This window comes from Tetrao urogallus, assembly GCF_951394365.1.
Source record: "Tetrao urogallus genome assembly, chromosome: 2".
Classification (NCBI taxonomy): domain Eukaryota; kingdom Metazoa; phylum Chordata; class Aves; order Galliformes; family Phasianidae; genus Tetrao; species Tetrao urogallus.
The window spans coordinates 21,721,032-21,747,852 of NC_136814.1; the positions used below are offsets into that span (position 1 = coordinate 21,721,032).

General features: G+C 42.5%; 1 protein-coding gene across 1 annotated transcript; it reads right to left on the reverse strand.

Moving 5' to 3' along the window:
• Positions 1-12,011: 12,011 nt before the first annotated feature.
• On the reverse strand, positions 12,012-19,568 carry TRAF5 (TNF receptor associated factor 5; the record flags this gene model as incomplete). Its single annotated transcript, XM_079550601.1, has 10 exons — positions 12,012-12,589; positions 13,062-13,230; positions 13,739-13,879; positions 14,557-14,649; positions 14,909-14,983; positions 15,353-15,430; positions 15,745-15,909; positions 16,628-16,729; positions 17,596-17,653; positions 19,354-19,568. The coding sequence occupies 10 exons, from the start codon at positions 19,566-19,568 to the stop codon at positions 12,012-12,014; spliced, it is 1,674 nt and encodes a 557-aa protein (XP_079406727.1).
• Between the last annotated feature and the right edge of the window lie 7,253 nt (positions 19,569-26,821).

The following is a 26,821-nucleotide window of genomic DNA, read 5'->3' on the forward strand; positions in this document are numbered from 1 at the left end:
GGTACTGCTGTCCTCTCTGCATAAGGGGCCTCTTGTTCCCTCTGTATGATCAGGCAAGCTGTGTTTCAAGCCGGCTCACATCAGGAAGACACAGTACTGACCCCAAGAGGTGGGCTGCACGGCCAAGTCTCCCATGATTGGCGTGTGGTCTTCTGTGCAGTTGCTGTGTAAAGATACTCTCAATCTTTGTAGGAAGAGATCTTAATAAACATGACAGATAGGTAAAGAGAAAACCTATAAGAAGAACAGTGAAATATGTGGTGGTTCATGAACATCTGTGTACAGCATACTTCATAAAATTCCTGGAGTCCTGACTGGATAAGCAGATTACAGCTTGTCAGCTGTTATGCTTACAATTACACGTTGCCTCCACCAAGTAAATCTAACCTTCCCCATTGGATGATACAGAAGGAGAAAGAGAGATGCATTTTCTAAATGCCAGTATCCACTCAGAATGTAAATATTGTTATTACTATTTAGTAATTATAATGCTATATTCTCAGAGGCTTCTGATGAGTCAGAGTCCATGTACAGTACCTCTTCCAGTCTTATCATCAGCAGTATCAGATTGCCTAAAGCAGCACAACACGTGTAGTTTAGTCTGAAGACAGGTTAAGTAACAGATGTAGAACAAAACAGTGCCAGAGAAATACCCCTCTTTCCTTTTTGGTGTTACTCTGACACTGGAAGCCTAAAATTTTTTAGCAGATGAAGAATACAGTATTGTATCTACAGAACTCAGCAGTTCCTGTAAGGATGGTGCAAGAGCACCCAATCCTTCCAGGTTCCTCCTGGGCTCTCAGCAACTCACTCCCATGGTATATAGCTACTCAGAAGTTCCAACCTTTCTCCTGCCTTCTGTATAGAAGAAGCAGGACAGATTGTGGTATGTTCAAAGCACAGCCAAGAGGAGGAAATGGAGAAAGACTGGATTACATTCATAGGACAGCAGTAACAAACATGCACCATAAGCAATACATCTCCAGGCTAATTAGAGGGTTCAGAATTATTGGGAAGCCAAAGTCCGAAAGGAGAAAAACAAAGAAAACCCTGTATGAGGCAGTGCAGATGGACAGCAATGCCACCTGCTGGCACATTCTAAGCAGTGATTAACAGGAAAAGTGCAGGAACTTTCTAACCCTGCCTTTCCCAACAAATTCCGCTTCCTCACACTTATGCTGCCTTTCTTTTGTATCACTGTCATGCAGAGAACAGCACATGAACAAAACACAAATACAACTACGTGAACACCTGAATGGAAAACAGCACCAGCAGCTGGCATGCTGGTACCAGTTGTCTTCTTAATGCTCTGTACCTCTGCCACCGACATAATTTATCAGCATGGATATTAGCAGTTCGTCACATTGCTTACGAAGTCTCAAAGCATGCTTCCTCAGAGGCACCAGCACTGCATCCTGCTCTCCTTGCAGAAAACACTAGATGTTTCCTACTCCTTGTGAATCACACCTTAAGGCCAAAAATGAGCAGGCAGAAAAAGATTACTGCTCTCAAGAGCCAAATAAATCATGGTCTCTGTACTGGACAGTAATTTTGGTGAGTTGTTTTGTCCAAAGATGGAGATGGAAGGCTGGGCTGGGTGTCTGCTGATAATTCTAAACAGCAGCTCTTAGAAGGACTCACCCCCTACAGCTTCAGATGTAAGCAAATAACTGGCCTTGGGGATGTCCTGGTGTGCCCACAATCTCAAAGCCCTCAGAAGAACCAAAAAACCTGCCACAAAAACCCAGCCATTTCACAGAGTGCCCAAAAGAGAGCTGGACTCAAGAGCTGAGCAACAGTTTTGGAAACCTGTTTCTAAACAATCACAGCAAAACCCTGCAGGACTGACACGTCCAGCAAGCTGTTTCAGAGCTCCACCCAGTGGTCACCAGGTGCCTCAGGCAGCCCTCGACTGACCCTAGGTCAAGTTACTTCAGCCTCTCTGACTTTTGGCTTTTGCCTGTGTGTACAGCTCTGTCCTTGTAGCTGCAGAGGGAGATGTTCCGAGATGTCTGGGAAGCCCATATAATCCTGCAGCACAAAACATCCAAGTACATCAAAATGGCACAACTTGCTTAAGTTGAATCACACTCAGCACTGAAGAGAGCAAAACTGCACGCCCTCACTGCACTGCAGGTTGATATACCCTAGATTAACACAGCAAGTGCTTCCATGCCTAACTGCTATTTCTGACTGATTTGTCACTTTAATCTCAGTACTTTTTTGCACAAAGGAGTCAAGTTCAGGCAAATCATAAAAGCAAGTGGCAAAGGACTACATTGCTTATGAGAACTGGCTGAATCACTTAATTACTTGTATCAAGTAATTATTCTTTCACGTTTGGATCCCCCCAAGAAACTTAAGAAACTGCTTCATCCTCTCCCAAAACCTTTTGAGTCTACTACCAACTGTGCTTATTGGGGAGGGATCTTTAGAAATGTCAGGTTCCTTTCCTGTTTGCTCACATTTGCTCACTAGATGTAGGAAGCCCCAAATGAGCTTCCCTTCATGGAACAGACAAAAGCCACACAGCATTCTACACCTGCGCACACAAGTGGTAGTAGTAGTGGTGAGGTGGAAAGAGCTTGAAGAGCAAGGGGAAGAAGACTCAAGGGAGCAAATCTTACAAATTCTGCTGCTAGTGGCACATTTGGTGAGAATACTTGAAAAGCAAGATACTGGCAAGGAGGAGGGGCACGGCAGCAGCAGTTCAGAGAATGTATCTTTTACCAGTCTACCCCAACAGTGACTTCTATTTCAGAATTTCAGACAGAGGATGTGATAGGGATCACTCTCACACACACAAAATGTATGCTTCACATCTGAAAGACTCCTATTATTTAACCTTTCAGCTAGAATCTCCACTTGTCCAGCCAGGTAAGCCCCAGAATCCCCTCGTCACTTTATCTCTGCCTGCACTCTATGATTTCTGACACCAGCAGTCTCCCTCCATCCCTATCTCATGCATTCTCATTATTCCAGACTTCATCTTTCTCTACAATAAGCACTTTTTGGAGACCTGGTAGCAAGGCTGTCTATCAGGCTGACATTCCATGCTGCTACAGAGTTTCCACGTAAATTTCTAGATCTGCATCTGTTACCTTACTATCATAACCTTCACATGCAGTTCTGTCTCTGGTTAAGCTAGCATAACAGAAATTTGAAGCAGCATTAAGAAGTTATGCTTTAGTTAAAAGATGAACAACAATAAAAATTCTTCATGGGGCTGCACGGCACTACAATGACTCTGCCTGCAGAGGCCTAATGCTTACTGGTGTGACTGGAATCTGTTGGTCAGCTCCCAAGAGCAGCCTCAAAAACACTCGGTTCCACCAAGCTGCACGCAGAGCAGATGCACATGATCGTAGTGACACTTAAATAAGTATTTAATAAATAATACAATATATGGAATGACAAGGATGTTAGTTTATCAGTGTGCTTGGAATTAACCCCCCCAAGAGAAGTCAAAAGATAAAAGCTGCTTATCTGGGCATGACACTTGGCATCTCTAGATAGAAATATAGATAGTAGTAGTATGAATCATAAAGAATAATCCCCATGAAGTAAAAGAGTTGGATTCTTCTGTTTTTCCCTACTTATGTTTCAGAACACTGCTTTGAAAAATACTTCCACAACAATGTTAAAAGTCAAGGAAACTCCATTTCTTACTCCTGTGTTTTTCATGTTTCATGTTCAGAAGAATAAAATAACCCAACTTTTTTGAATCAAGGATTCAATCTCTAAAGAGTTAAATCTCTGCAACAACTGCAAAATGTTCCACAACAACAACAAAGCTGCAGAAAAAAAAACAGGATTCCAGCATCTCCAGAGGATTTCACATCAAATTTAAAAACTTCACCTTGAACAATAATACAAAGTCTTCAGATTTCCTTAAACACCATGCTAGACACAGACTCAAAGAGCTTTCCACTTGTTTGCTCTGCAATGAACTCCTCATGCTCTGACCGCCTGATATCCTTGTCAAAGGCAACCACACTGAGGCCTTTTTTAGGCACACCTCTCAGTGGCTCCTGAGGAGCGTCTGGCACATGAGTGATTCACAAGGAATTCCAACCTCAGGGTTCTGTACCCAGGGGCCTGCTGCCAGGGCTCTAGGAAGGAGTGAGCAGCAGGCTTTGAGCAGTCTGCTGAGGCCAAAACACACACAAACGCACCTGGACATCTCTGTCACTGTCACTGCCTGCCTCAGAACCATTCCAATGGCTCTTTCTCTCAGATGCATGCTATGTGAAGATTTGACAAACAGCTCACAGGGTCAGAAAGGCAGGCCAGATCTTCAGGCTTCTTAGCTCTAGGAACTGCAACTTGAGATATGGGAGTAAATTAGTGAGCGTGTGCTGCCTGTGAGCAGCTGATCCAGATAAAAAGAACCAAAGACTTTCCCTCTTCAGTTTTGGAATAAAAATTATCCAGCTCTAGAATATTTAATGTTGATACTTCTAGTGACAAAGAGTAATAAAACCATCCAGAGAAAGACCACACCTCACACTCTGAAATAAAATAATATATTAATGAATGAACTGTCAAAAAAGCGTTTATGTAAAAGGATGTTCTATTTACAAAGGTCAACCCGCTCTTTAGGACAAGTAAAACCACTACTGGAAAAAATATACACATAGAAATGCTTCATCTTTCAACAGACAGTTACAAATAATCCGCTTTGTTTAAGCTACTGGAAACTTTAAGACATTTGAAATCAAAAGTGTGTTCTGCATGCAGTTAGGATAGAATTGGACCTCAGTGTGTCAATACATGTCATTGCCAATGACACACTCTTAGGATCTTCTAAAACACCACAGCCTGGCTGTTACCTTAGCATCTCAAAAGGACATAGATCTTCATTAACAAGTTATCGTTTGATCTTCATTTTGCCATTAAAAAAAGGATATCCTGATTGTCTCAGCAGGAGTCTGGTCTTGTCAAACTCGGCATCCTTTTCCCTGAGTTTTCTTTAGCTTTTTTGCTAGGCATGATCATCACCAGCTTGGCGTATTTACAAGTCCTTGGTCACACTCTTCCCATTATAAGGCAGAGTTCAGAAATTCAAGCAGCTCTGCACGGTTCCGGTCTCTCTGTGGATCAGAAAAGCAGAGGCAATAGTTCAACAGACCTGTGCTTGGTGGACCAAGGCTGTACAGCTGTTTTCTGTGGGGCCTTGGCACACGGGCACACTGCACAACAAACGTTATGGTGTTTGGTGACAAATACCCTGGCTATGCAAGAGTGAGGCTGCTGGGAGGACCCCAGGCAACTGAGCATTACTGGCTGCCAGACAGCTGAGAGTGCCTGGGAGAAGTGCAAGCAGTGAGTACCCAGAAGAGATGCTAGAGGAGACAAGCTGTCTCTGCTGCTATTTCATGGTGTATTTTCTAAGTGGCTCCCTGTGGAGGCTGCACTGGGTTGTCAGCGTGTAGCTCACACAGCCTAGTGTCAGGGGGGAATTCACAAGCAGAACAGATGCAGTCTTCTGGTGTCTGAAGCAACACCAGCCGTACACACAGGAAGTCTTTTGCTCTGGGAAGTATTGTTTTTTTCTATGCATAAGCAGCAGCTTGTAGCAATACAGAAAGGGAAACGTGGATTTAGGTACATTCTTTACATAAGAGACAGCCCAAATAATCAAAACAGTTGCTTTTCAATTTTTTTTTCATCTTTAAAAACACAATTTATGAAGCAATCACTGCATATTAAAATATTGTGAGTAAGAGATATTGTTCAGTTCAGTGTGTTCATCACTGAAATCGCCAATCAAAAAGCAAACATCGAATATTTGCCATCACATGTTGCAGCAAGCAGGTTATTGGGATAAGGACAGCAAGGAACCTTAGTGCCACATGAAGAAGATACTGTATTTTTGATGAAACTGAATTTGGAATGCTTAGGTTTATTTTGGTAGCTATAGAACAAACTGCCATGGCTAAGTGAGAATCCACCAATCTGGATACATCAGCAAAATGCCACTTTTTAACAAATATAGAAGTCCTCTTGCAGATTTCTATGAAGTGTGGACACTACTGAAAAGAGAGAACATACTTGAGTGCTGAGTGTCAGCATCCCTAGCAAGCGAACAAAATGCTCTCTATCTATTCTTGATATCCAGTTCCTTTGGTATCTCAGCGAAATACATTTGACTACTTTGGCAGAATGCATCAACGTGATCCTATTATCTTTTTTCCTTCTTCTCAGTGTAATGGCTAGTCTCATGCTTGTTAGAAAGCAGAGTAAGGCATAAATTACCACAACTGACCACAAGTGACTGGAAAAAGCTGAGGACAATTAAAAAGAGTGCAAGCTCAACAAACAGGAAAAGTCACAAACCAGCTCAACCTTACGGGCCGAAATTCTGAGAATTGCATCAGCATCCTTTGGTTTATCTATTCATGCCTGAATATTCCAAGACTGCTCATTTAACAAAGCCTGCCCAGAGAATGAATTTAAATTTCTCAGATGGCATTCATAGCCACATTAAAATCTTCATTCAATTTACAACTTGTAAGATCTACTCTTCTACTAAATATCACTATGAAGAAAATTTAAAAAAAAAGATGGTATTTTCCATTAAGGACGCACAGACTTTTAATCTTACCTCTTTATCCTTCTTAGTCTTCTTTATTTTCATCTTAATTTTCTTTCCAGTTATCATGCTGTAGTTTTCATTCTTCTTTTTGTTTTTGAAGAACTAAAGTAAGACCACACATGAGGAAAAAACCTTCTGTAATTTTGCTTCATATTACAAATACTTATGAATCTTGAAGAAAATTATAGATTATAATCTCTCATACTTCCTAGATGTCTAAAAAATAAAGGTAAGTTTCTGTTCGGTTAGGAAAAATGGTGCAGTTATAAACATTTTTAGGACATTACACTGTTTAAATGAGAAATACAGTGGGAATTTCAACTCATACAAGCATACCTTTGAAAGCTGGACAGGTCCTGTTTTTTCTTTCTTTTTCTTCTTTTCTTTCTTTTTCTTCATTTTGTTCTCTTTTTTTCTCTTCTGCAAGTATAAGACACATTCTGTAGCACTTACAGATTCGCAAAGGCAAAAAAACCAAAATCCACAAGCAGCCTATTCATGCCCTGGCTAGCCAACAGAGCCACTGCTGCTTGTCTTTACCACTGCTGGTCCTATATGAAATACACAGAAAGTAATTCAGCAAAGTCAGCAACCTTTGGATCTCTGGAAATGGAAATGGTATGATCCCTGATTCTCTCTTTTAATGTACACCTAACGCATACAATCACTGAACAGCAGTTAGGACCTGAAGAAAGGAAAATTACAACACTGAGAATCTATGACCAACTATAAATGGTTTCTTCTGACAGAAATTCTATAGAGTTATGAAGGTTCCTACTTATTTTCCTCAGCAACTATGCTAAATTCTAGTTGGATGAGCAATTATTGGCAAAAGGAACCATAAGTTCCTTTCCTTCTCATTTAATATACAGTCTGGTGTGTGTCAACTTAAGAGTTCACTTACTTTAACCCTAACAGCACACTTCGGATTTACATAGCCACAGACAAAAGCATTAAACATCCCATGATATTTAGGGCTACTGAAGTACAAAGAGCTATTTTCTGTTTGTTAACTACTTATTTCTGTTTGTTAGAAAACGTTTACCTTTTTGTTGTGTTTTTCTTTTTTCCTTCTCTTTGATTTAGTTTTAGAAGAATCTGAAAAAAAATAAACTAAGTTCAGTATTCTGAAAAAGGCATTTGGTTTTAGAGATGAGGCATATAGGAATGTAAAGCATAGGAAGAAAATGCTTTAATTCAGCTGAATGTATCAGCACTGGCTCAAATTAATTGTATGAAAAACAACATATTAGCTTACTGCCATTTACTTACAGGGAAATTGGAAATCTCATTTATGCACTGATTACTTATACCAATATATGACATTAGTGACAATGTTTCTCTCTTTCTGCAGATGTGCTTAACAGACTGCAAGTGTCTGACAGCCAGAGATCTGGACGCAAAGAAAGCAACAGAAACGTATTACCAAAGCTGACAAATCACTTGAAAACTCCATCACTGCTAAAGGCAAAAGTAAAACTTTTTCCTACTTAATTGGCCCCCCGGTGAAGCTTCAGCTTACCTCTGCTACTTGAAGATGACGACCTTGATGACGAATGCGATGAGGAAGAAGAAGTGGATGTAGTACTAGAAGATGATGTGGATGAAGCGGATGATGATCTGCTTCTGCTACGTTTTCTTTTCCTTTTTTCTTTTCCTTAGGAAAACACAAGGCAAAAGTGACACGCCTGCAAGTAGCTACAAAAATGATTTCACAGAAACTAAACATAACAAAAGCATATTTTGAGGAGCGTTCTTCTTCTGTTTCTTTCTTCCATTATCATTAGCGAGCGACTACAGTAAAGATGACAGTTAAAGATGGTAGCTGACACAGAGGATAACAGATCACACACAGCACCGTGGCTCTGGAACTGACCAGCTGTGCCTACCTCGGACTTTCAGGTCCTCTGTAGAAGCTGCACTGAGCAGCCTGCCTTTCTCATCCTTCTGGTTGTCCATACCTAGTGAGACAAAAGCTTGGTCAAGAGCACCATCTCCAAAAGCCTTGGAGGAGAAAAGAAAGAGGAAGGGTGCGGTGAAAGAGGAAAGGCGAGAAGGCATCTAAGGCCAACCCCGCCAGCACCCGCACAGCGCATCGCACCACGGTGAAGCAAAAGTTTAGGCTTCCATCTTCCTGCAGCAGCAACGTGTGCCAAGACCCCGTTTGTGCATAACCTTCGAAGATGTCACTATCAACGCATTTACACAAAATTTATCGCCAAAGAGACTACAAGCCGACAGCGCATCAGAAGGCCACGTTCCGCGACAGCGAGGAGCGATCCCCGGCCTACGCAGCGTTGAGGCCGCCGGGACGGCTCCAACCGGAGGGCCCGGCTCCCCGCCGCCATTTCCTGCGGCTGCCCCGCCCGCAGAGCCCGACGCAGCGCCGCACTTACCGGGCCGGCCGCGGCGGCAGCACGGACCCGGCTGCGGCTCGGCGCTGACCCGGAAGGGCTGGCGGCGACCGGGAGGCGGTGCTCCCCGGCCCGGCAGAGCGTCACGGCCCGCCCGGCACCGCGCTGGGCACCGCCCATGGCAACGGCTGCCCGCCGACGGGACGCACGGCACTCCGGAGAGGTGGTAAAAGTTATTTATTCTGACCCTGTTTTTGCGTATCCAGTTATGACGTTAGGCTAGAAAAATGCCTGCACTGTAGTAAGAGATACTCAAACAGTTACAAACGGTCAGTAACTACATAAAAATACACCGTGCTGATGTAGAACACGCTTTTGGTTGTTTACTCAGTACGACGTTATTGAAAGGTTTTTCGGTATTTATCATGCAACGACAAAATCCTTCCCCAGTAATCATGCTAGACAACGTTTTTCCCTAACCCTTGAGATGAAATTTAAAATGCGGTTCTCAAGTAGTAAAAATCGCTGAGAATCTTAACACAGAACTCAACTATTGTAACAAAAGAAACCAGTTTAAATAAGATCACCTTAGAAAACAAGTAATTTTCTCAATAAATTCATTATAAAATAGGCAGTACTCCAACGGGGACATTTCTGTCACCCAGGGGGAATCATTTGTGCTTCAGAATTTTAAAAGGAACGTTCATGGCAAAACGGTAACGCCAACACAGGCACAGCCTGCCCAAAGCTGAGCACGCTCCCAGCATTGGCCCGGCAACACACTGACACACACCCACATCACTACGCCATCACCAACTCAACAGACAGAAATGGAGTTCTAATAGTACTTAGCTCTTTTCATGCTCAAAACTCTTCACAAACATTTAAATAGTCCTAACACTTCCACAAGTATTAGCACCCCCATTTTATACTTGGGGTGTGGAGGCAGAGAGGTCTGTTATTCATCCAGATACAGAGTGCATCCTTTCCGTCCTGCTTCAGTTCTCCAGGGTCTTCAGTCTTTCATTTTACACTTCACGCGCTGGACAGTCCGAGGACCTGCAGCTGACACCACTCGGTTATCCCTTTGAAAGTATCAATCAATACGAAGTCCACATCAGAGGCTTAGAATCAGTGTCCCACGATATCGCAATATCTTTCAAACAAACTTCTCTTTCTGTAACAGAAAGTGTTAAGGACACGAGGCCCAATTCTTTCCGCTATGTGGAGAAAATGGACTGTAAAGTCAGTCGTGGTGATATGAAAGAACAACATCGGACCTTTATCATCTGTCCGGTCACTATGAAAACCCCTGTGTGCCCATCATACACAGACGTGGTGCAACAAAAAGGACTTCCAGATGTACTACCTTACTGTGATGTACAGATCGTAAGGCTTCTCCTCCACTCCACCTCCAAATTTGAAAATATTTGTCTGATGTACGTTTCAGAAACTGCCTGGAAAAGTAAATGCCTATAGCAATGAGCTTCCAGATATAAAATACATAAAATGTACTTTGCCCTCATCTTAGTGTCAGTCACCAAATCATATTATATCATTCTGCACAGAAGTGGCATTTTCCATTTTGCCACATTTGCCGTCCTGAATTTTCTACCGTATACCTTGGGGTCTGTGCCCCATTTTGTTTTTTATTCTGCCTGGTTTATTCTTACTCTAAATCCAGCTTGCTTTCATGCCATCCTTTTCAAAAGCTCCAGCTTTATTTTGCCAGTGGGCTGCAGGAGCAGTGGATAATATTTTGCTCTTTCACTACCTGATCTGCAAGAAATGAGACACAAAATTCCGTCACTTCTAACAACAAAATGAGTGTGCAAAATTACATCCATCCTACAAGCACCCAAAAGACTTTAAAAAGGCACGTGTGTTCTTTGCTTCTTGTTGCTTGGTGCCTGATCTTGGCATTCTTAGTGTGTCTCCAATAAACCACATAAAATGCAATTGTTCCCTTGCAATATGGAGAGAACTTAGGATAAAAATGAAGATCTTCCTAAGTATTTTATAGTTATCAGTAATTGCTCTGCAGCTCTCACTCCTTTTAACAAATGCTCAAACTGCACTACTCGTGAGACCTGGGTTCCAACAGGAACTTCATTCCCTCATCTATTTCCCCCTTCATTCCCAAAATTCCAAATTTCTAGGGAGAGCAGTGCATGTTATCTGAGGTTTTTCCCATACATATCCAGAGCTCTTCCTGCCACCTGTAGAGCTGGTTCGCTCAGGGATGCAGCTGGAAGGACAAACTTTTGAAGAATTTTGTCCCCTTTCTTCCAAGAGCTGGCAGCTGAGTACCTTATGGCCATATCCTGAGAGGTAAGAAGGACATGCAACTACTTTTGACCTCAGCTAGGGACTGTGGATGTTGATCACCAGTGGAAATCAGTCCCAAGGCACTAGGCAGGAATGAAAATGATGTTACCACATCCGTTTTGTGACCTTCTGTACAGCTGAAATATCAGGCTAGAAAAGTAAGAGGCATTGGTATTTTGCTCTGGAATTCCTGGTAAAAAATACGTTAATGAAAAAAAAGTATGCAAGATCCCTGACAGGTGTCTGGCTGAACCCCTTTCTCACTGCTTCAAAAATCCAGGAGATTGAGGGCTCATGATACATTGATTCAAACGAGCTAATATTGAAATGTTTCGATTTCAGACAAGTGAAATGTGCACTGGTGTGAGTAGCGGAGCACACAGGCCTGCCTGGGCTCCCAAGGGCTTATAGGAGAATTTTCATCCTAAATCACTAGTCCTGTGATGTGAGCCAAGCATTCACACCCAGCTCGTACTGAGCCTAGTCAAAGCACTGGATTGAATGCGTGTTCACATCAGACTGGTCTTACAGCTGCCTTAAAGCTGCAGGCTTGAAAAAAGGTTAAAAAACAAAGGCTGATGTTTTAACAATTTGTTGTCTGTCACATGGTCCAAGAGCCTTGAAACACATGAGTAGCTGACAGGTGGCAATTCACTATTGCATGGCTAGTAATCAACAAGAAGGCATTTCATAAAAATTAAAGCAGTCACACTGATTGGATACTTTTTTCTTCACAATTCCTCCAGATCAGTTAGATCCACAACTACTTTCAAAAACAGAGTGTCATCTCTGACATAGGTATTCTTTGTGTTCTCCAGAACTGTGTGTGGCACAAAGCGTGGACAACCAGAGGCAATATTCATTTCTCCATCAGGCCTTTTGAAACTGCTGCTATTGGGGTCAGCTCTAAAGACTTCCACAATGTGATTTTTTTTCCCAGTTTGATCCAAAAGCATGAGTGTAACCTTTTGCTTGAAGGGCCATGGCAACAGTGAGTCGAACTCGCCTCTCATGACAACAAAGTAGAGTGAGACATGTGTTCCTTTGCCTGAGCCATCCCCATTCAGATAGGCTCTGGCACACAACCTGTACCCACAGCGGCTGGTGTAGAAGGGCTGGCTGAAGATGGAGAGGACACGACCTTCCATTGCTTCTTTTTTCTTCATCTTGTAGTCTGTGATTTTCCAAATTAATTTCCCATTGTAGCACGTGCCTTCCAAAAGCTTAAATCGTTCTTCGTTTTTATTGAGCTGTGCTTTGTGAATATTGATCTGGAGATCATGTTTGCTGGACTGACTTTCCAAAACAACTGGGAAAAAGTAAAATAAAATTGTCAGAGAGCAGCTAGACTTGAGCTGACAATACATAAGAACAATACTGAGTACAGACTGTTAACTGCAGCTGTTAATTTTTTTTTCTTCCAATTCTAGTTGCAGCAGGTAGTTGAATAAGGAAAAACACTAACTGCAAGCCACATTTACTGTCTGACTAGGGAAACAACGACTGCTACCACCACAGTGCCCCAGCCTCACCAAACCCAGCACTCTGGCCTTGCTGTGCCTCAGGAATTCAGAAGCTGGGCCCTCTGGTGACAGTATGGAGTAGGGGAAGGTGGGAGGATGTTTGTAGCATGTACTACCACAGGTTGGTCATAGAAAGCCTGGAGAAGAGAACCCTTTTTGGCTAAGAGTTGCAACTGACTGACTGCAGTACCAGAACCTCTACTTAGCCACCACAAAGATCCCAGAACCCATGCAGAAAAGAAGGAAGTCCCGACATACCTAAGCGCTGATCATATGTTTCCATAAGGGCAATCTTCTGTTTTACATTTTCAATTGTGTCAAACAGGGGTCTCAAGTCTAATTTACTTTGTTGCTGGTTTGCCATCTGTATTAGCTGTTTCACCTGTGATTCCAGTCGAGCAGACTTATCCAGATGACTGGCAAGAGCCTTCCAGTCAATACCATAGGAAGAAGGTGGGAAGCGGAGACAAGGACATTTACAAAATCAGCCATTTCATTGGAAATAAAGAAATCTTTAACATGTGAGCAATACCAACTACACAGTACAGTCAGAAGTACTCTGCTGCCTCAGGAATGTGTCCAACTAATCCCTCCTTTGGTATTTACCAGCTGAGAAGCCATCCCTCAATTTGATCAGTTCATGCTGCTTTATTTCATTCAACTGATGATTCAAATTCACACCTTCCTATTTTCCATGGGGATCTGGCCATGAGGATTTATACAGTGCTTTTTGCCCCGATTAGATACCCAAACTTCTTTATTGGTTACAACACAGTACTGTCATTGTAAATAAGAAGGGCTTGGGAAATGTCTGGGAAACAGTATTTGTTACTGTCTTGCTATTAATGACAACTGGATAAACATACTTCATAGTGCATGGTTTAAACTGCAAGAATGCAATTGGCCAAAAAGGAAAAAACCAATGTGTCACTCACCTGTGTGCTTACCATCAAGTTGCTATTGTTACCAAACAGTTGTGTAAACTGTCTGAATTCTTTCTCACACTTTTTAATAGCCTCTGCTAACTGCTGGATTTTAATCTCTTTACATTCCAGGCTCTTGTACAGGTCAGAGATCTAGAGATGGAAAAGTACAGAGTAAAAGGCTCCATGCACAACCAAAATGAACAGGGATTAAATTAAAACATGTTGTGGTACAGGAGAAAGTAGAGAAGCTTACAGTGTAAAGCCTCTAGCTTAGCTGGATAATTCAAAATTCAAGGATATGTGCTGTCAAATACTGACATCCCTGCATCTTAAATCTGACTTGCTATTGCCCAGCTTGCAAAGTGAGATTTTTATAAGCCACAAGTAGGCAGTAGGAAGGAGGCAGGAAGAATGAGGCAGGATGAAGGAGGCAGGAAGCTCTGCACTGCTCTGTGCCACCTCTGCAGAGGGGATGACTTCAGCACCCCAAGGCTCCTTTTCAATGCAATCTCACTAACCTCTGAAACCCTCAAGTATTATATTCACAAACTTGGCATCAATTGCAAGAAGTCGAAAGCAAATGATATAAGCGATGGCAACAAGGCTCCCGTTGTGTCTGATGGAGAATACACACGCCTGAGCACAGACAAATTTCCAGCTAATTGCCTGACTTCACTGGAAGAGCATATTCTGACTTCTGAGGTGAGGACAATAAAACCAGTCTTTTTAGAATGCATGTGAGCTGTAACAGACAACAAATGCAAAATCTCACGTAATCTCCCAAACTGCCAAGAACTGTGGAAGAGTGTTCATTAAATACAACTTACTTGTTCTTCCAATCTAGAATTCTTGTCTAAAATCTGCAGCATGTGTTCCCGCAGGGCACCATTTTCATGTTCAGCAAGTTTCCCTCTTTTCACCTTAGTGAGGCAGAAGGGGAGTGAAAGAACAAAACAATCAGACACACAGATTTTTGAAGCTGATGGGTAAAAGATTTATTGATGTCAGGATTTAAAATGTCCCCTCCGTGCATTGAAAGTGAGGGAATTACAGTCCTGGTTTTCTGCTGATGCATCTTACTAGAAATGGTTGTAAAAGAACTAAAAATGATTATCTTGATTAACTACTCTGGTTTGGGAGACAAATTTCTAGCACAAGCAATGATCTATAAAACATTACCTTTATATGACAGCCATACTGTTTATATGGGCAGTCCACTTCAGTCTCAGGACACACAGTATGATGCTTTTCAATCTGCGTATATTAACAAAGAAACTTGTAATGAAATAAATATTAAGTTCCTTATTACACTGATAAAATCTAAAAACCTGCCTAAGGAGTGAATAGAGGCCAATGTCATGACTGGTTACATAAAGAGGAAAATGAATATTCAGGATCAATAAGCAAGACAGGTGTCTTTCCATACTGCAATACCAGTGCTTTGCAGTGACCAAACACCTCGCTTGTCAGATGGGACATACATCACGTTTAGGACCAAACAAAGAAAATACTGAGAGTGATGAAGTTGTATTGGTGTGAGCCAATGCAGTCTGTGATGCGAGTTTCAGTTTTAGTGAAGTGTGCGATTTGCTGAATTGTTGCATGTGAAAAAAATCCTCGTACCTCCTTTTTCAGAATTATCTGTGAACAGTTTTGGAGACAAGGCATGGGATAATCAGGACAGTCATTTTCCTCATGATTCTGGGGAAAAAGGAAAACAAGGCAATGGTTTTCATTTTTGTAAAACAGCATACATAGAAGTAGTTATTGCTACTGGCATGCAAAAAGTAATCATAAACATACACACACAAGCCTCACATCATGTTTTTAAGAGAGTAAGAGTAACTGGTATTACTTAAAGCATTCTCGCTTTTATTATGCTTTCTCCTTCAGCTACTCAGCCAAGTTTTGTTTCATGAGTGGTAAAACCCCACTGCAATGCTGGAAACGTTTCACTCAGCAATATTAAAAGGCAAATTTATGGATGGACTCCAGGGAATATTTTATAATCTTACCTTTATGTTAATTAACACCACATGTTTATTACAGTACTGACACATTTCTTCTCGAAATTTACAGTGCAGATTCAAATGATCTTTCAAATCTTTCCGAAGGATTTGATCACAACATCCATCATTAGTGCACTGCACGCTTTCAAACAAACACTGCTGAAGATGTTCCTGCAAGACATAAAAGCAAATTAAACCCCGGTATGACATACAGAAACATCTGGCAGTCTGGTGACACACAAAATTCTGAAAATTTGAGGAGTCCTCTATAGGATTTCAACTTTTCCCACAAACATGCCAGAATGGCCAGCACGTCTTAGCGAGTTTTGCAGAATCAAGCATCTCATTATGCCTAAGCATACAGAAATTAAGTACAGGTGCTGTGGATATAGTAAGGCCATCTCCGTGCTGCCACGGCTCTGGACTTTTGCTGGGCTCAGGCCCTGCTGAGCAGCAAGGCAGTGAGGTTAGGCTGAGCACCAACCTGCTCATCTGTCTTGGGTCTTTCTCCCCACTTCCACATCACCCTGCACAGACTTCTGATGTGAGTTATCCTTGCTATTTTTATAATATTTAAATTCCCATATCATTATATTTTCATTATTATATAGCAAACCTTCACTACAGTCCTCCTGAACTTGCAAAATGACCGATATATTCACAGCAATATAAAGCAAATGATTCTTACCAAACAAATATGGCGCAGCTGTTGTAAGCTTACAGCCACAACGTAGTATTTGTTACTCAGTGTACAACTAAGACACTGACTATGTACTCAAGCCACATTGCTACAGTGACAAAAGTCTGAAGGCAACCACTGAAATTTAGCTTGTGACACACAAAGTCCACATGAAAATCAAAGGCTTAAAATGTGATTGAGCCAACTAACCTGATACCGCCCCAGAATTATTTTTGAATTGCAGTCAGGGAAGTTTTTGCAGAACACGTACAAATTGAGAACTTCTCTTTTACAACAGTTGTCCTTGAATACCTGTAAAGGAATGGATGGCAATGATGCTCAGACACCCTGTCTATAGACTCTGAGAAATAGCTGTGTAAGCAGAAGCAACTGAGCTCCCTGAGCAAACTGCCAGTCTTATTTAGGGATCTTCCTACACAGAGCATTATGCAGCTGCTGTGTTGCACTACTGTCATAAGATTTCCACAGGGCAGCAGACAGTGAGTGAAAAACAGAATTACAAAGACAATCTAATTACAGTTTTGTCTAAGGAGCAGAAGAGGGAGGAGACATTTCATTTTGCTGGGAAATTCATTGTGGCAAGATCAAGTAGGCAGCATACTTTCAAGCCTTGGCATGTAAACAAGAACAGATGAATCCATTACAAAAATCAGGTAGATTGCAAAATAAGTGGCATGAACTTGTCTTTTCCTCTAAAAAGTTACCAAAAAGCAAACAAAGTCTGCAGGGTTAATGATATATAATAGAAATAGTTAAGACAGCAACTTGTAACCAAGTCAAAAATTAAAGACAAACAAACAAGATCCCCCAGAAAGACAGGGGATTAAAAAAGTATGCCAATAAACTCTCATGGTAAAATAACCTACAAAAATCCACCATAAAAAATATCAAAAGACATGAGAAGATTTAAAACTGTGTGAAACGATTTGACAGTTTACTGGAAATACAGAGGACTAAACTGAAATAACTTTAGAATGCGAAGTATAAAAGAAAGTTTTAGCTGTACATCCAAATCTCTTTTTCTTCACTTTCAATCAGCATCGCTTCATAAGACAAAAGCTGCTCCGCCTCTGGGGACAAAAAGGCTCAGATCCACCTTGTTCTCAGCTGTCCTGCTTTTTTTCATGCAGGTGGTCTCTGCATGCACAGCCACTTACCTCGTGCATTTTTATTGTTTCTTTGTCGACAGGACATGTGGGTACTGCATTCAGTTCTCTAGATTAAAAGAAGAGTTGTGTTAACCCACAGAAGATTTGATTTACTTGCCAAGATTGCGTCATGCTAGAATTCAGCTGGCATGGATATTGGAGCAGGGACTTTAAATTTGTGGTCACCAAAATTGTAAGGGACAACTGTATCAGCTGAACATTCAGAAGTTCATGGACTCTGATGGCATCTCCCCAGAGCACTGAGGTGGGCATTGTAGCTGAACCCCTCTCAACAATCTAATGAAGGTCATTGGGGTCTGGAGAGGCTCACAATGGCTGGAAGCTGCACAGTATTAAACCCAGCTGCAAACAGGGCAGGAGGAGGAGACCTGGGAAACTATGGACCTGTTGGCCTAACCTGGAAAAGCTGTGGAAAAGACTGTCCTGAGGAATATTGAAAGGCAGTTAGAAAGCAAAGCTGTTATCAGGCATAGTCAGCATGGGTTCATCAAAATGAGGTCCGGCCTGAATAATTTGAGGGCACAGATTCTTGATCCATCTTAAATTTCCTACGTTTTAGTCACTTTTATAGCAAGTAATTTAAGCCAGAGATGGTTTAACAAGTTAAGTCTTATCTGCTGTTCCTATGTCAAAGTGATATTTTCCTTCATATGAATCAACAAAACATCATACCTAGAACTTATGTAATAATAAGGTATGGAAGGAATGTGAGTTGTCTATGTCCCATTCACATGGGGTACCATAAGAATCAAAAAGCACTTTGGAAAGGCTTTGTTCTAGCAACTACACAGCCACAGTCTGCTTAGAGCTCTGGGAGGTTATTAAGCTGCAACAATGAACTAATAACAGAAAGCAGTTTGTCCTATGACTGTTAATAAGGTGCCTTTTAAATTACAGGGGATCTTGTCACTCTCTGGCCATCTGCTTCTTACAGATCTCATATCTGAAAAAATCTGAGCACATTAAGCCTAGCCTCTGTTTAGCACAAGTAGTGCAGTCCTTGTTAAAACAATAAAGGGAAACTTAATGTCCCCTGTATTAAAAGAAGTCCTATGATAAGAGGAGAGAAAATGCATATTGAGGCTGTTGTGCATAGGGAGGCGACCCAGAGGGGGAAAAGTGACAAACATAAAGCATCTAAAATTTGTAAAAAATGAAAGCAATATCTGGTCACACAATCCAGCTTCTCTGCTGTCGTCCTGAGCGCATGCACACAAAACTTTTGATAGGTCTGCCAGGTGAGCTTATTTACACCTGCAGGTGAATCCCAAGCAAACGGATGGCAACAGCCTTCTGATCTCACTGTAGTCTTGGGTAATATTAACATCAGTTCAAGGACTCCACTGGAAGTAAAGAAATTACATGGAACCAAATGAAACTAGCCTTAATTTAGCTACTGGCACCAATAACATGAAATATTAATGCAAGAAAAAATCACCTGAGTAGTACCAATAACAGATGGACAAAGCAAGACATTGTCCCACTCAATAATGTTTAAATTCATATAAAAATTTTTCATATGCTGACTTCTATGCAGTTGCCAAAGCAATCCTATATTTCTCTCCAGCACCCTGTAAGATCTTTAAAGACACCTTGAGTTCAGAAGTCTTCCCATTGACTCTCATACAACGTGTCACCAGAGAATCATTGTTATGGAATTCACTGCTGATTTATGGAAGATGCCAACTTCTGTTTAAGAACAGGATGACAGGGAGCCTGTAGATACAGGAAGGAGTTTGTACTAACCGCAAAGTGAGAATGCACTGCTGACAGAACCGGTGCCCACATCCTGTCTGGTGTGGATTGTGAAGGACTAAGTGGCAGTAGGCACACTTGTACCGGTCCTCTAAGGTTTCCACAAACTTGTAGTCAGTGTTGGGTTCGAAGTCCAGAGAAACAGCACTAGCAGAGTTCTGGCGCGTAAAGATGCCCGAGACAGCAGTGAGCTCGTCACAGGCCATGGAAGCCACGCTGGAAAATCAGACATGGGAAGAATCTTGTTAAATGCTCACCATCAGTCGCTTCACCTCTGCTATAGCCTGCGGCAGGCTGCCATCTGTCTGAGGGTTTCAGTTTGCAGAAGGGTCCAACAGATTTCAAAGGGAAATGTGGCATCAACTGTGGAAGTACAACAGAATGCTCAGAGGACCCCAAGATGATGCTTACATGACAAGCACTAAAGCACACTTTGGAAAGAGTTTTGGGATTTGAGAACTATTTCCCAGAAAGGGGAATTTTTTCTCAATTTTCTTGCAGGAACTCTTGGCCTAAAAAAAACACCAAAATTTAAAGCAGGCACGTGGGGAAAGCAGAGGCCAACTGTTGGCCCTAAGATCTGCCAGGAAAGTCTGTGCTTAACGTGGAAATCTCCCACACAGTATCACAAATTCACCGCACTGGTGCACACAAGATAGCTTTGTGGCTCATGGCCAGGAGTACACACACACAGAAAAACAGGAGTAGAGGGATTTTACCTTCAGTTTAGGTGTTAAAAGACCCAAAGTCTCTTATCTTGTCATCCTTCTATTTCCAAATGATTATTCATTTATAGCAGTAGACTATAATCTCATCTTTTCCAGAATTTTACTTAATTATATGTCAGTTCTTGGCTATATTAACCTTGCCTGCAAGAAAAAAAAGAAAAAAAAAAAAAAGAAAAAAGAAGACTGCAATCAGAAACATGTCATAAGTTTTTTGCTCAACCTATAAAAGCTCAGAGACACCTGATGAATGCAACGTTAGTTTTCTAATAGGAAAAAACCAGCAACATCTGTTTCCAGCTCTAACAGTCACAAACCTTGAGATTTGCCACAGGTCCCCTCAATCTTACAGTACTTTTGTGCAAATAGCTAAAAACCTCAAGCTGCTCAGGTTTTTATTTCTTGTAGCTTTGCATTCAGAAGACATTTATACCTACAGGATGTGTACAAAAGCACAGCTCATCAGCCCATGTTCTCTTAAATAAAAGAACGTAACTCAAGTGTTTGATCTTCTGGTCAGTACCTCATTACTGACAGCACAAAACACAACTCACCACAGAGGTACTCAATTTCACAGCAGTACTTGAGCATGCTGTTTCCCCTTCGGGTGCATCATCCTCCCTGCCAGTCACCTGAGTCACTTTTGCTGGCAGTGGCATCTCGCTAGGGCCTGACTCAGCTCCTGTAAGGTCACCGAGGGTGTCTGCTGTGGAAGCATGGCTGGCGCATAACCACAACAACCTCACAGATGGCAATGAGCAGCACTGATACATGGCATATCCCATTCAACTGAGGGCTGTTGGCCCATGGAAACAGTGGTGAGAATGGCACAGTATAGAGCTTGAAAGGTCGTGGAGCAGCTGGGGCTCAGAAAGCAGATTTCTGTTCAAAATCCTGTGCTGGACAAGGAAATCCTGCAGGCCAGAGGAAGCAGATGACTTGAAAGCAAGCCAAAACACACGATCAGCAGGAGCCAATCTGCTTGCTGTGGGCCTCATAGGGCACTCAACTACCAGCCTGCAAGACTGGACGTGGGACTTGTCAGACGCTGATTTCATTGTCTGACTCTTTCTCCTCTGACAACAGGGTTCCCATTTCTCTGATGCTCCCCGAGGAGCAATTTTATTTTCCTCATGCCCACTGAGGATGCAGGAAGACAGCCTGAGGGGTTACCTGCAGCACAGCTTCCATCACAGGTGAGCAATAGCCACCATGACCTGTGCAGCATGGGCATCTGCTGGCCAATCTCCTGCACACTCAGCACTCAGTAAGAACCCCGAAACACATCTCATTCCTCTCACTTATGAATGTTCCTTCTCATCTATGGGACATCCAGTTTTTCCAGTCCTGTCACATTTCAGGACTGGCACCTTCTGGCATCATGTATTCTACAAGTTGATGCCACACTGTGTAAAAAACACAGACACACACACAAAAATCCATGATTACCAGCTTCTTTCTTTCAGTGTCTATCCTGAAAGCCTTCCCAGGCACACAGCTCAGGTTTGCCACCATCACCAGCCGTTACATGACTGCCGTGGGACGTGCAGCCAATGTTGTGAGGACCCAGGCCAGGTGATGCACACAGCTGGGAGGGCTCTGCCAGGGCCCTGGGGCTGCTGCAGCCCCTATCAGCCTCTGCAGCTTCCCGCCATTTCCTTGCGCAGCCCTTCAGCTGTAGGTCAGCTCTTCCCACGGGCTCGGGACTGGGGGTAAGACAGAAAAGAGGGACTTTGCTTTGCCACACACCAAAGCTGGAGTGGAGTCTGCTTGAATCAGTGTGGTGTGGCGTGGGACAAACCCCGAGGAGCCAGAGGTGATGGCTGGGTGACAGACCCACTGCTGGCCAGTGCTTGGCGTGAGATGATGTATTTCCACTACTGTCACAGCAGCCCCAGCCTGGCTGCAGGAGCCCTTCTGACCCTCCTGGTCACCGCTGCCCACGCCCATGCTTTTTTGAGTTAACATCAGTGGAAAACCATGAGAGGAAAATATGCTCTTTGTGCTCACCCACCTGCCGCTGGCTGACTGCATCAACTTCCTGCTTACACCAGGGCCTGGCCCATACCACCGCCAAGGTGTGCTTTCACTTCTGCCTGCTCACAGCTGCCAAAAACGTGAGGACATCCTCTGTAGTGTGAATGTGCCAAAAACATGGGGGCATCCTCTATTGTGTAAGTGTTCCTATCTTGCGTGTAAATGGCAGTGCTGGACAGAACTCTGACTGCACCTAGGGAAGCTGCTGGAATCACCAGAAGCTAAGCCTAGGTAGTATGGAGAGCTCCTAAGTAATATGGAAAGCTTGATGGCAGCGCAGCAGAAAGAGCTCACAGCTGGGCTCCCACCTTGCTTCACATCCCTGCCCCTACCTATATCAATAGCACAATGCTTCTGAAACAACATTTTTTATCTGAGTTGCATGCAGATACATATCTCACTAGCAATAACACAGTAAAGAAGCTTAATAACAAAAACACAATTTCTTTATCTAGCTTTAACTGCCACCACATCAGATGAAGCCCAAACAGAAATGGTTGACCTTACTGCTCAGAAGTGGGGTAAGACACAAGCAGAACCTAAGAAGACAAATCAACATGAGCCTGATTTACTGTCATATAGCAATTATGATCATGTGCAACAATGACACTGAACTAACGTGGACAGATTAACTTTTTTTTAGCCATGAACTCACTGCACACAGAGAAAAACACTTGCATAATGTGGTAGTTCTTTTTTAAGACAGTATGTTTTTCCTCTTTTCTCTCACATAAAGGTTCCCAAGGGAGGTTAATCACGTTGCCATGTGAGCTATGAGCACATGAGCCACTACAGAAAGCTGCAGTGCCTGAACATCCAGGACAGCCAATGCAACACATGGGCACTGAACACCACCAAGTCTTTTAAACTGAGAAAGGTAAGTTTGTGAATTGTTATTCCTGGTTTGGTCATTAAGCATGGACAGGAAAATAGGATGCTGGGTCCTGCTGTTTAGTAGATAGGGGACCTGCTACTGGCTGAAAGCACAGTTTCAGTTGGGTTCATAATGTAAGGGAAGATAATGCTCAGCTATGCTCCAGGGTTGGGGTGCTGCTCATCACGATTACGTCCTTCCCTACCATGATTCCATGAAATATATTTAATAGGAAATGAAGTTGTACACCTGTAGTCCTACACTCTAGTTCCAGTTCAGGTCTATTCCTTTGCCCCAAGGAAAAGGAACAGAGCTTAGAAGGTCTTAGAAGGTGCCCCATCCCTCCCATTGAAGATGATTTACCTTACCAATGGGAATGGGAAACCTGTCTAAGTCAGGATTTGGAAAGTTTTGTAAATGTCAGTATACTTCAGAGGTCTAAGATCAGTTCACTTCCATGGGAGCTGACTGACAGAAATACAGTGGAAGGGAACTTACCTTGCACTAGAAAGACCCTCTCCAAGCTGCCTTATAAACTAGAAAGATTAGCTGCCTCCAGGAAATTTTTATTTTGAAACAAAATAACCAAGTCAAATGATTTATTAGTAAGATAAAGCTTCACTATGAAAACACTAAATTTTGGGGTCAGCAAACATATGCTCCAACTCTTAACATACACAGCTAAACAGTCTGCACAGGTGATGCCACCTGCTATCTCTGCTGCATCGTCAGCACTCCTCCTAACCCAAGGGAGAGTTACAATATTTTGGCTGCTGACAACAAAAGACACCAGCAAAGTCCCTTCAGGGGAGAAGGATCCTGGCTGCATTTCTTAAAGCCTCGCAGCCCTGAGGTTACAGAGAAGGATCCGGCAGACTCACCACTGAAATGCACAGGGCTTCACTCAGCAGCAAATCAACCCCAAGAGCAACTCTGCTCGCTTAAAAATGACAGTACAATGACCAACTGGCATCCAGGAGAAAGTGCTTCTAACAGTAGCTACGTTTCAGAACTTCCTCTGAGGCCCCACAGAGCCTGTTGCTGCAGAGGGCAGCAGAATCAAATTAGGTATTGTTTGCATGCGGACAATACTATCCAATTCAAACTCCAACATTACCTTATTCCGCAGGCTTACAGTAAACAGTAAAGCTTTATGGAGCAAGCATCAATTTGCCAATCTCCATAGTAAAATTTTCACCAAGTGGAGTGAGACACAGAAAGGTTTCTTTTGCATAGAGTCATAGTCAAGCATTATCATGAATCCCCGTAAGATTAGACTCCATTATATTTAAGGCATAGATTACAATACAGACAGCACTTCAAAAATTAGCAATACACAACTAGCAAAGCGTATCTGGTGCTGAAGTAGCTTCAATTTCATGACCGATTTTATTTATTTGCTACCTCTGCTATTTTTCCTGGATTTCCTAATCACAAATTTATTAATTTTGTATTATCATAAAACTGTCTACATCTAACCAACACAATGTTAAGTTACAGTAACATGGACTTCTGTCTTAAAATAATTGTGTTCACAGCTGGAAATTAATTTTCTTCTTAACACTATTGAGAGGTCATACTCAAGAGTCATTAAAAAAGAAAAACCAATCAATGAAGCTACTTTATAATCTAGTCATTTAAAAAACACACACACATGGAAACAAACAAACAACAGAAAAAGAACGAACCAAAAACCACACACTCCAGAAACTCCACAATTTCTGAATAGCTATGTTTCAAGCTAGTAAATACTGATGATCACAAGAAAACATCGTACAGATCGCTTTCTGTTAGACCACCCTGCCCCAGAACTGAATAGTTCTTTCATTTGTCAGTCAGTTCTACACTTCTGTATCAATATATAGATGATCTACCATCATCCTGACCCCCCTCAGCAATCTCTGCAGAAGGCACACTTGCAGACCTCTCTGCTTGCAGTCCCGTGCTCTGGGTGCTGCTGTCAGCTCAGCGCGGGAGCTCAGCTGTGGACAACTTTCAGGCTCTGAAGCCCTCTACGACAGCCATGTGGCACTCACACATCCCCCTGCAGCAGCTAGCACCTGAGGAGCTGTTTACAGATGACAAATAATTATAACAGCATTAGATTCCTGACATCATTGCTGAGACACGTTTTAGTAGAATGTTTTAGTAGTACCTGAAATGTGTAGCCGATCCTCAGCGAGGAGAAAATGAGAGAGCAAGCGTGCACGAGTGTAAGCTTTGTGGTTAAAACAACAGTACGAGCATTTTAAATCAGCAAGGGAGTGGAAATCCCCTGGTGTAGCGTTGAAAAGATCATGTCTAAAAATGTTTCAAAAGTGTTAGGACAGGAGCAAGCCATCTAAAAGCATTTTTCCTTGCAGCTTTGATGTACCAATTGCAGAGTTTGCTATTTGGAACAACATAATGTTACCAAGAACATTTTGTACAGATTTAGTCCAGGATACAGAGTCTTCATGTTGATAACATTTCTTTCATGGAAGCGCTGAGTGGCTAAAGGGAAAACAAAAGGTCAGGAGCAAGCACAGAAGGGTAGAAGGAAACCCAAGGCCCAGCCCTGCCAGATCCATCCCTACACAAGGAATCCCTGTGGGCACAGACAGGTTTGCTCACTGCGGGAAGCTGAGGGACGGCTCATGGAGGAAATGGCACCATTGAGCCACAGCTACCACAGGAACTCACACTGAAGGCTGCATGGACATCTGACGTTTAAAACAGAACTTTCCAATTGTTACAAAAACAGATATTTGTATTTGTGATAACCAAGGCCGCCATACACCCTGTTTATTTCAGAGCCTGAAGTTAAGTACTTACACAGGACTCCTGGCAGCCTCCATCCCTGCAGTCTCTGTGGACACCAACCTTGTTCCCCTGGACCAATACATGCATCCCTTCCTGCAGTGCCACAGGCTCCATCTCTAATCCCACTCATTCCTTCTGCTCTGCTCTGCTCCCTCCCTGGCTTCCTGGTCTCTTCTTCCTTTATTGGGTATGTTAACAAAGAAAGCTTGAGTATTGGTCAGCTTGTTCAGTTAAATGAGCCCCTAATTAAACCAAGTAATAACAATTTCCCTTCCTCCCCTTAAAGTAAGGCATCTTATTTTCTAGATAAGCAATAATTTTCAGTACTTCTGTTATTTAAAATACAAGTATTGAAAAAAAAAAAGCTTCTATTCTGTCTTGCAGCAAATGGCACACAGGCTCTCTTTAGCCTTTTTCCTTTAATTAAGCCTGCTCATGGAGCATTTCTAATCTTGTTCAGTCTCAGTCTCCCCTCCCAGGAGACTGCATGCTTTCCTGAACCATCCCTAGAGCACTGGGACAAATCATCACTGAAGCTGGTACAGTGCTGGCAGAGAGAAAGGCATCTATTTGAAGGCATGCTTCTTTTTCATGGGATCAATTAAACTGATCCAAGTTGCATTTCTAGACACAGCCTAAGATAAATTCTATGGCTAAACCTTGTAAAACAGAAAATAGTCTTTTGTCCTTGCAATGAATTCACATCCTTAGGATATGCCTTGATCAAGCACAATGCACCAGTGTCTGCACAGATCATAGAACAAGGATGAGCAAAAGTAATTCCAACATGGGTTCTCTTTAAAACCATCAACTCTGGAAGCAGCACTCATCCAGCCAGTGTCAAGAGGCAGAACTGCAGAGAATACAGTGTCTGTGAGCACAACTCCAGGAAGCACCATCTGCTTCTGGGAAGCTTTGGGGAAAACCCCAAATGGAGAAGTTGAGTAGGAGCAGGATCTTCATTTTAAACAATCTCACTCATGAGTAGATGAGTAGAAAGCAGATGAGTAGAAAGGGGTTG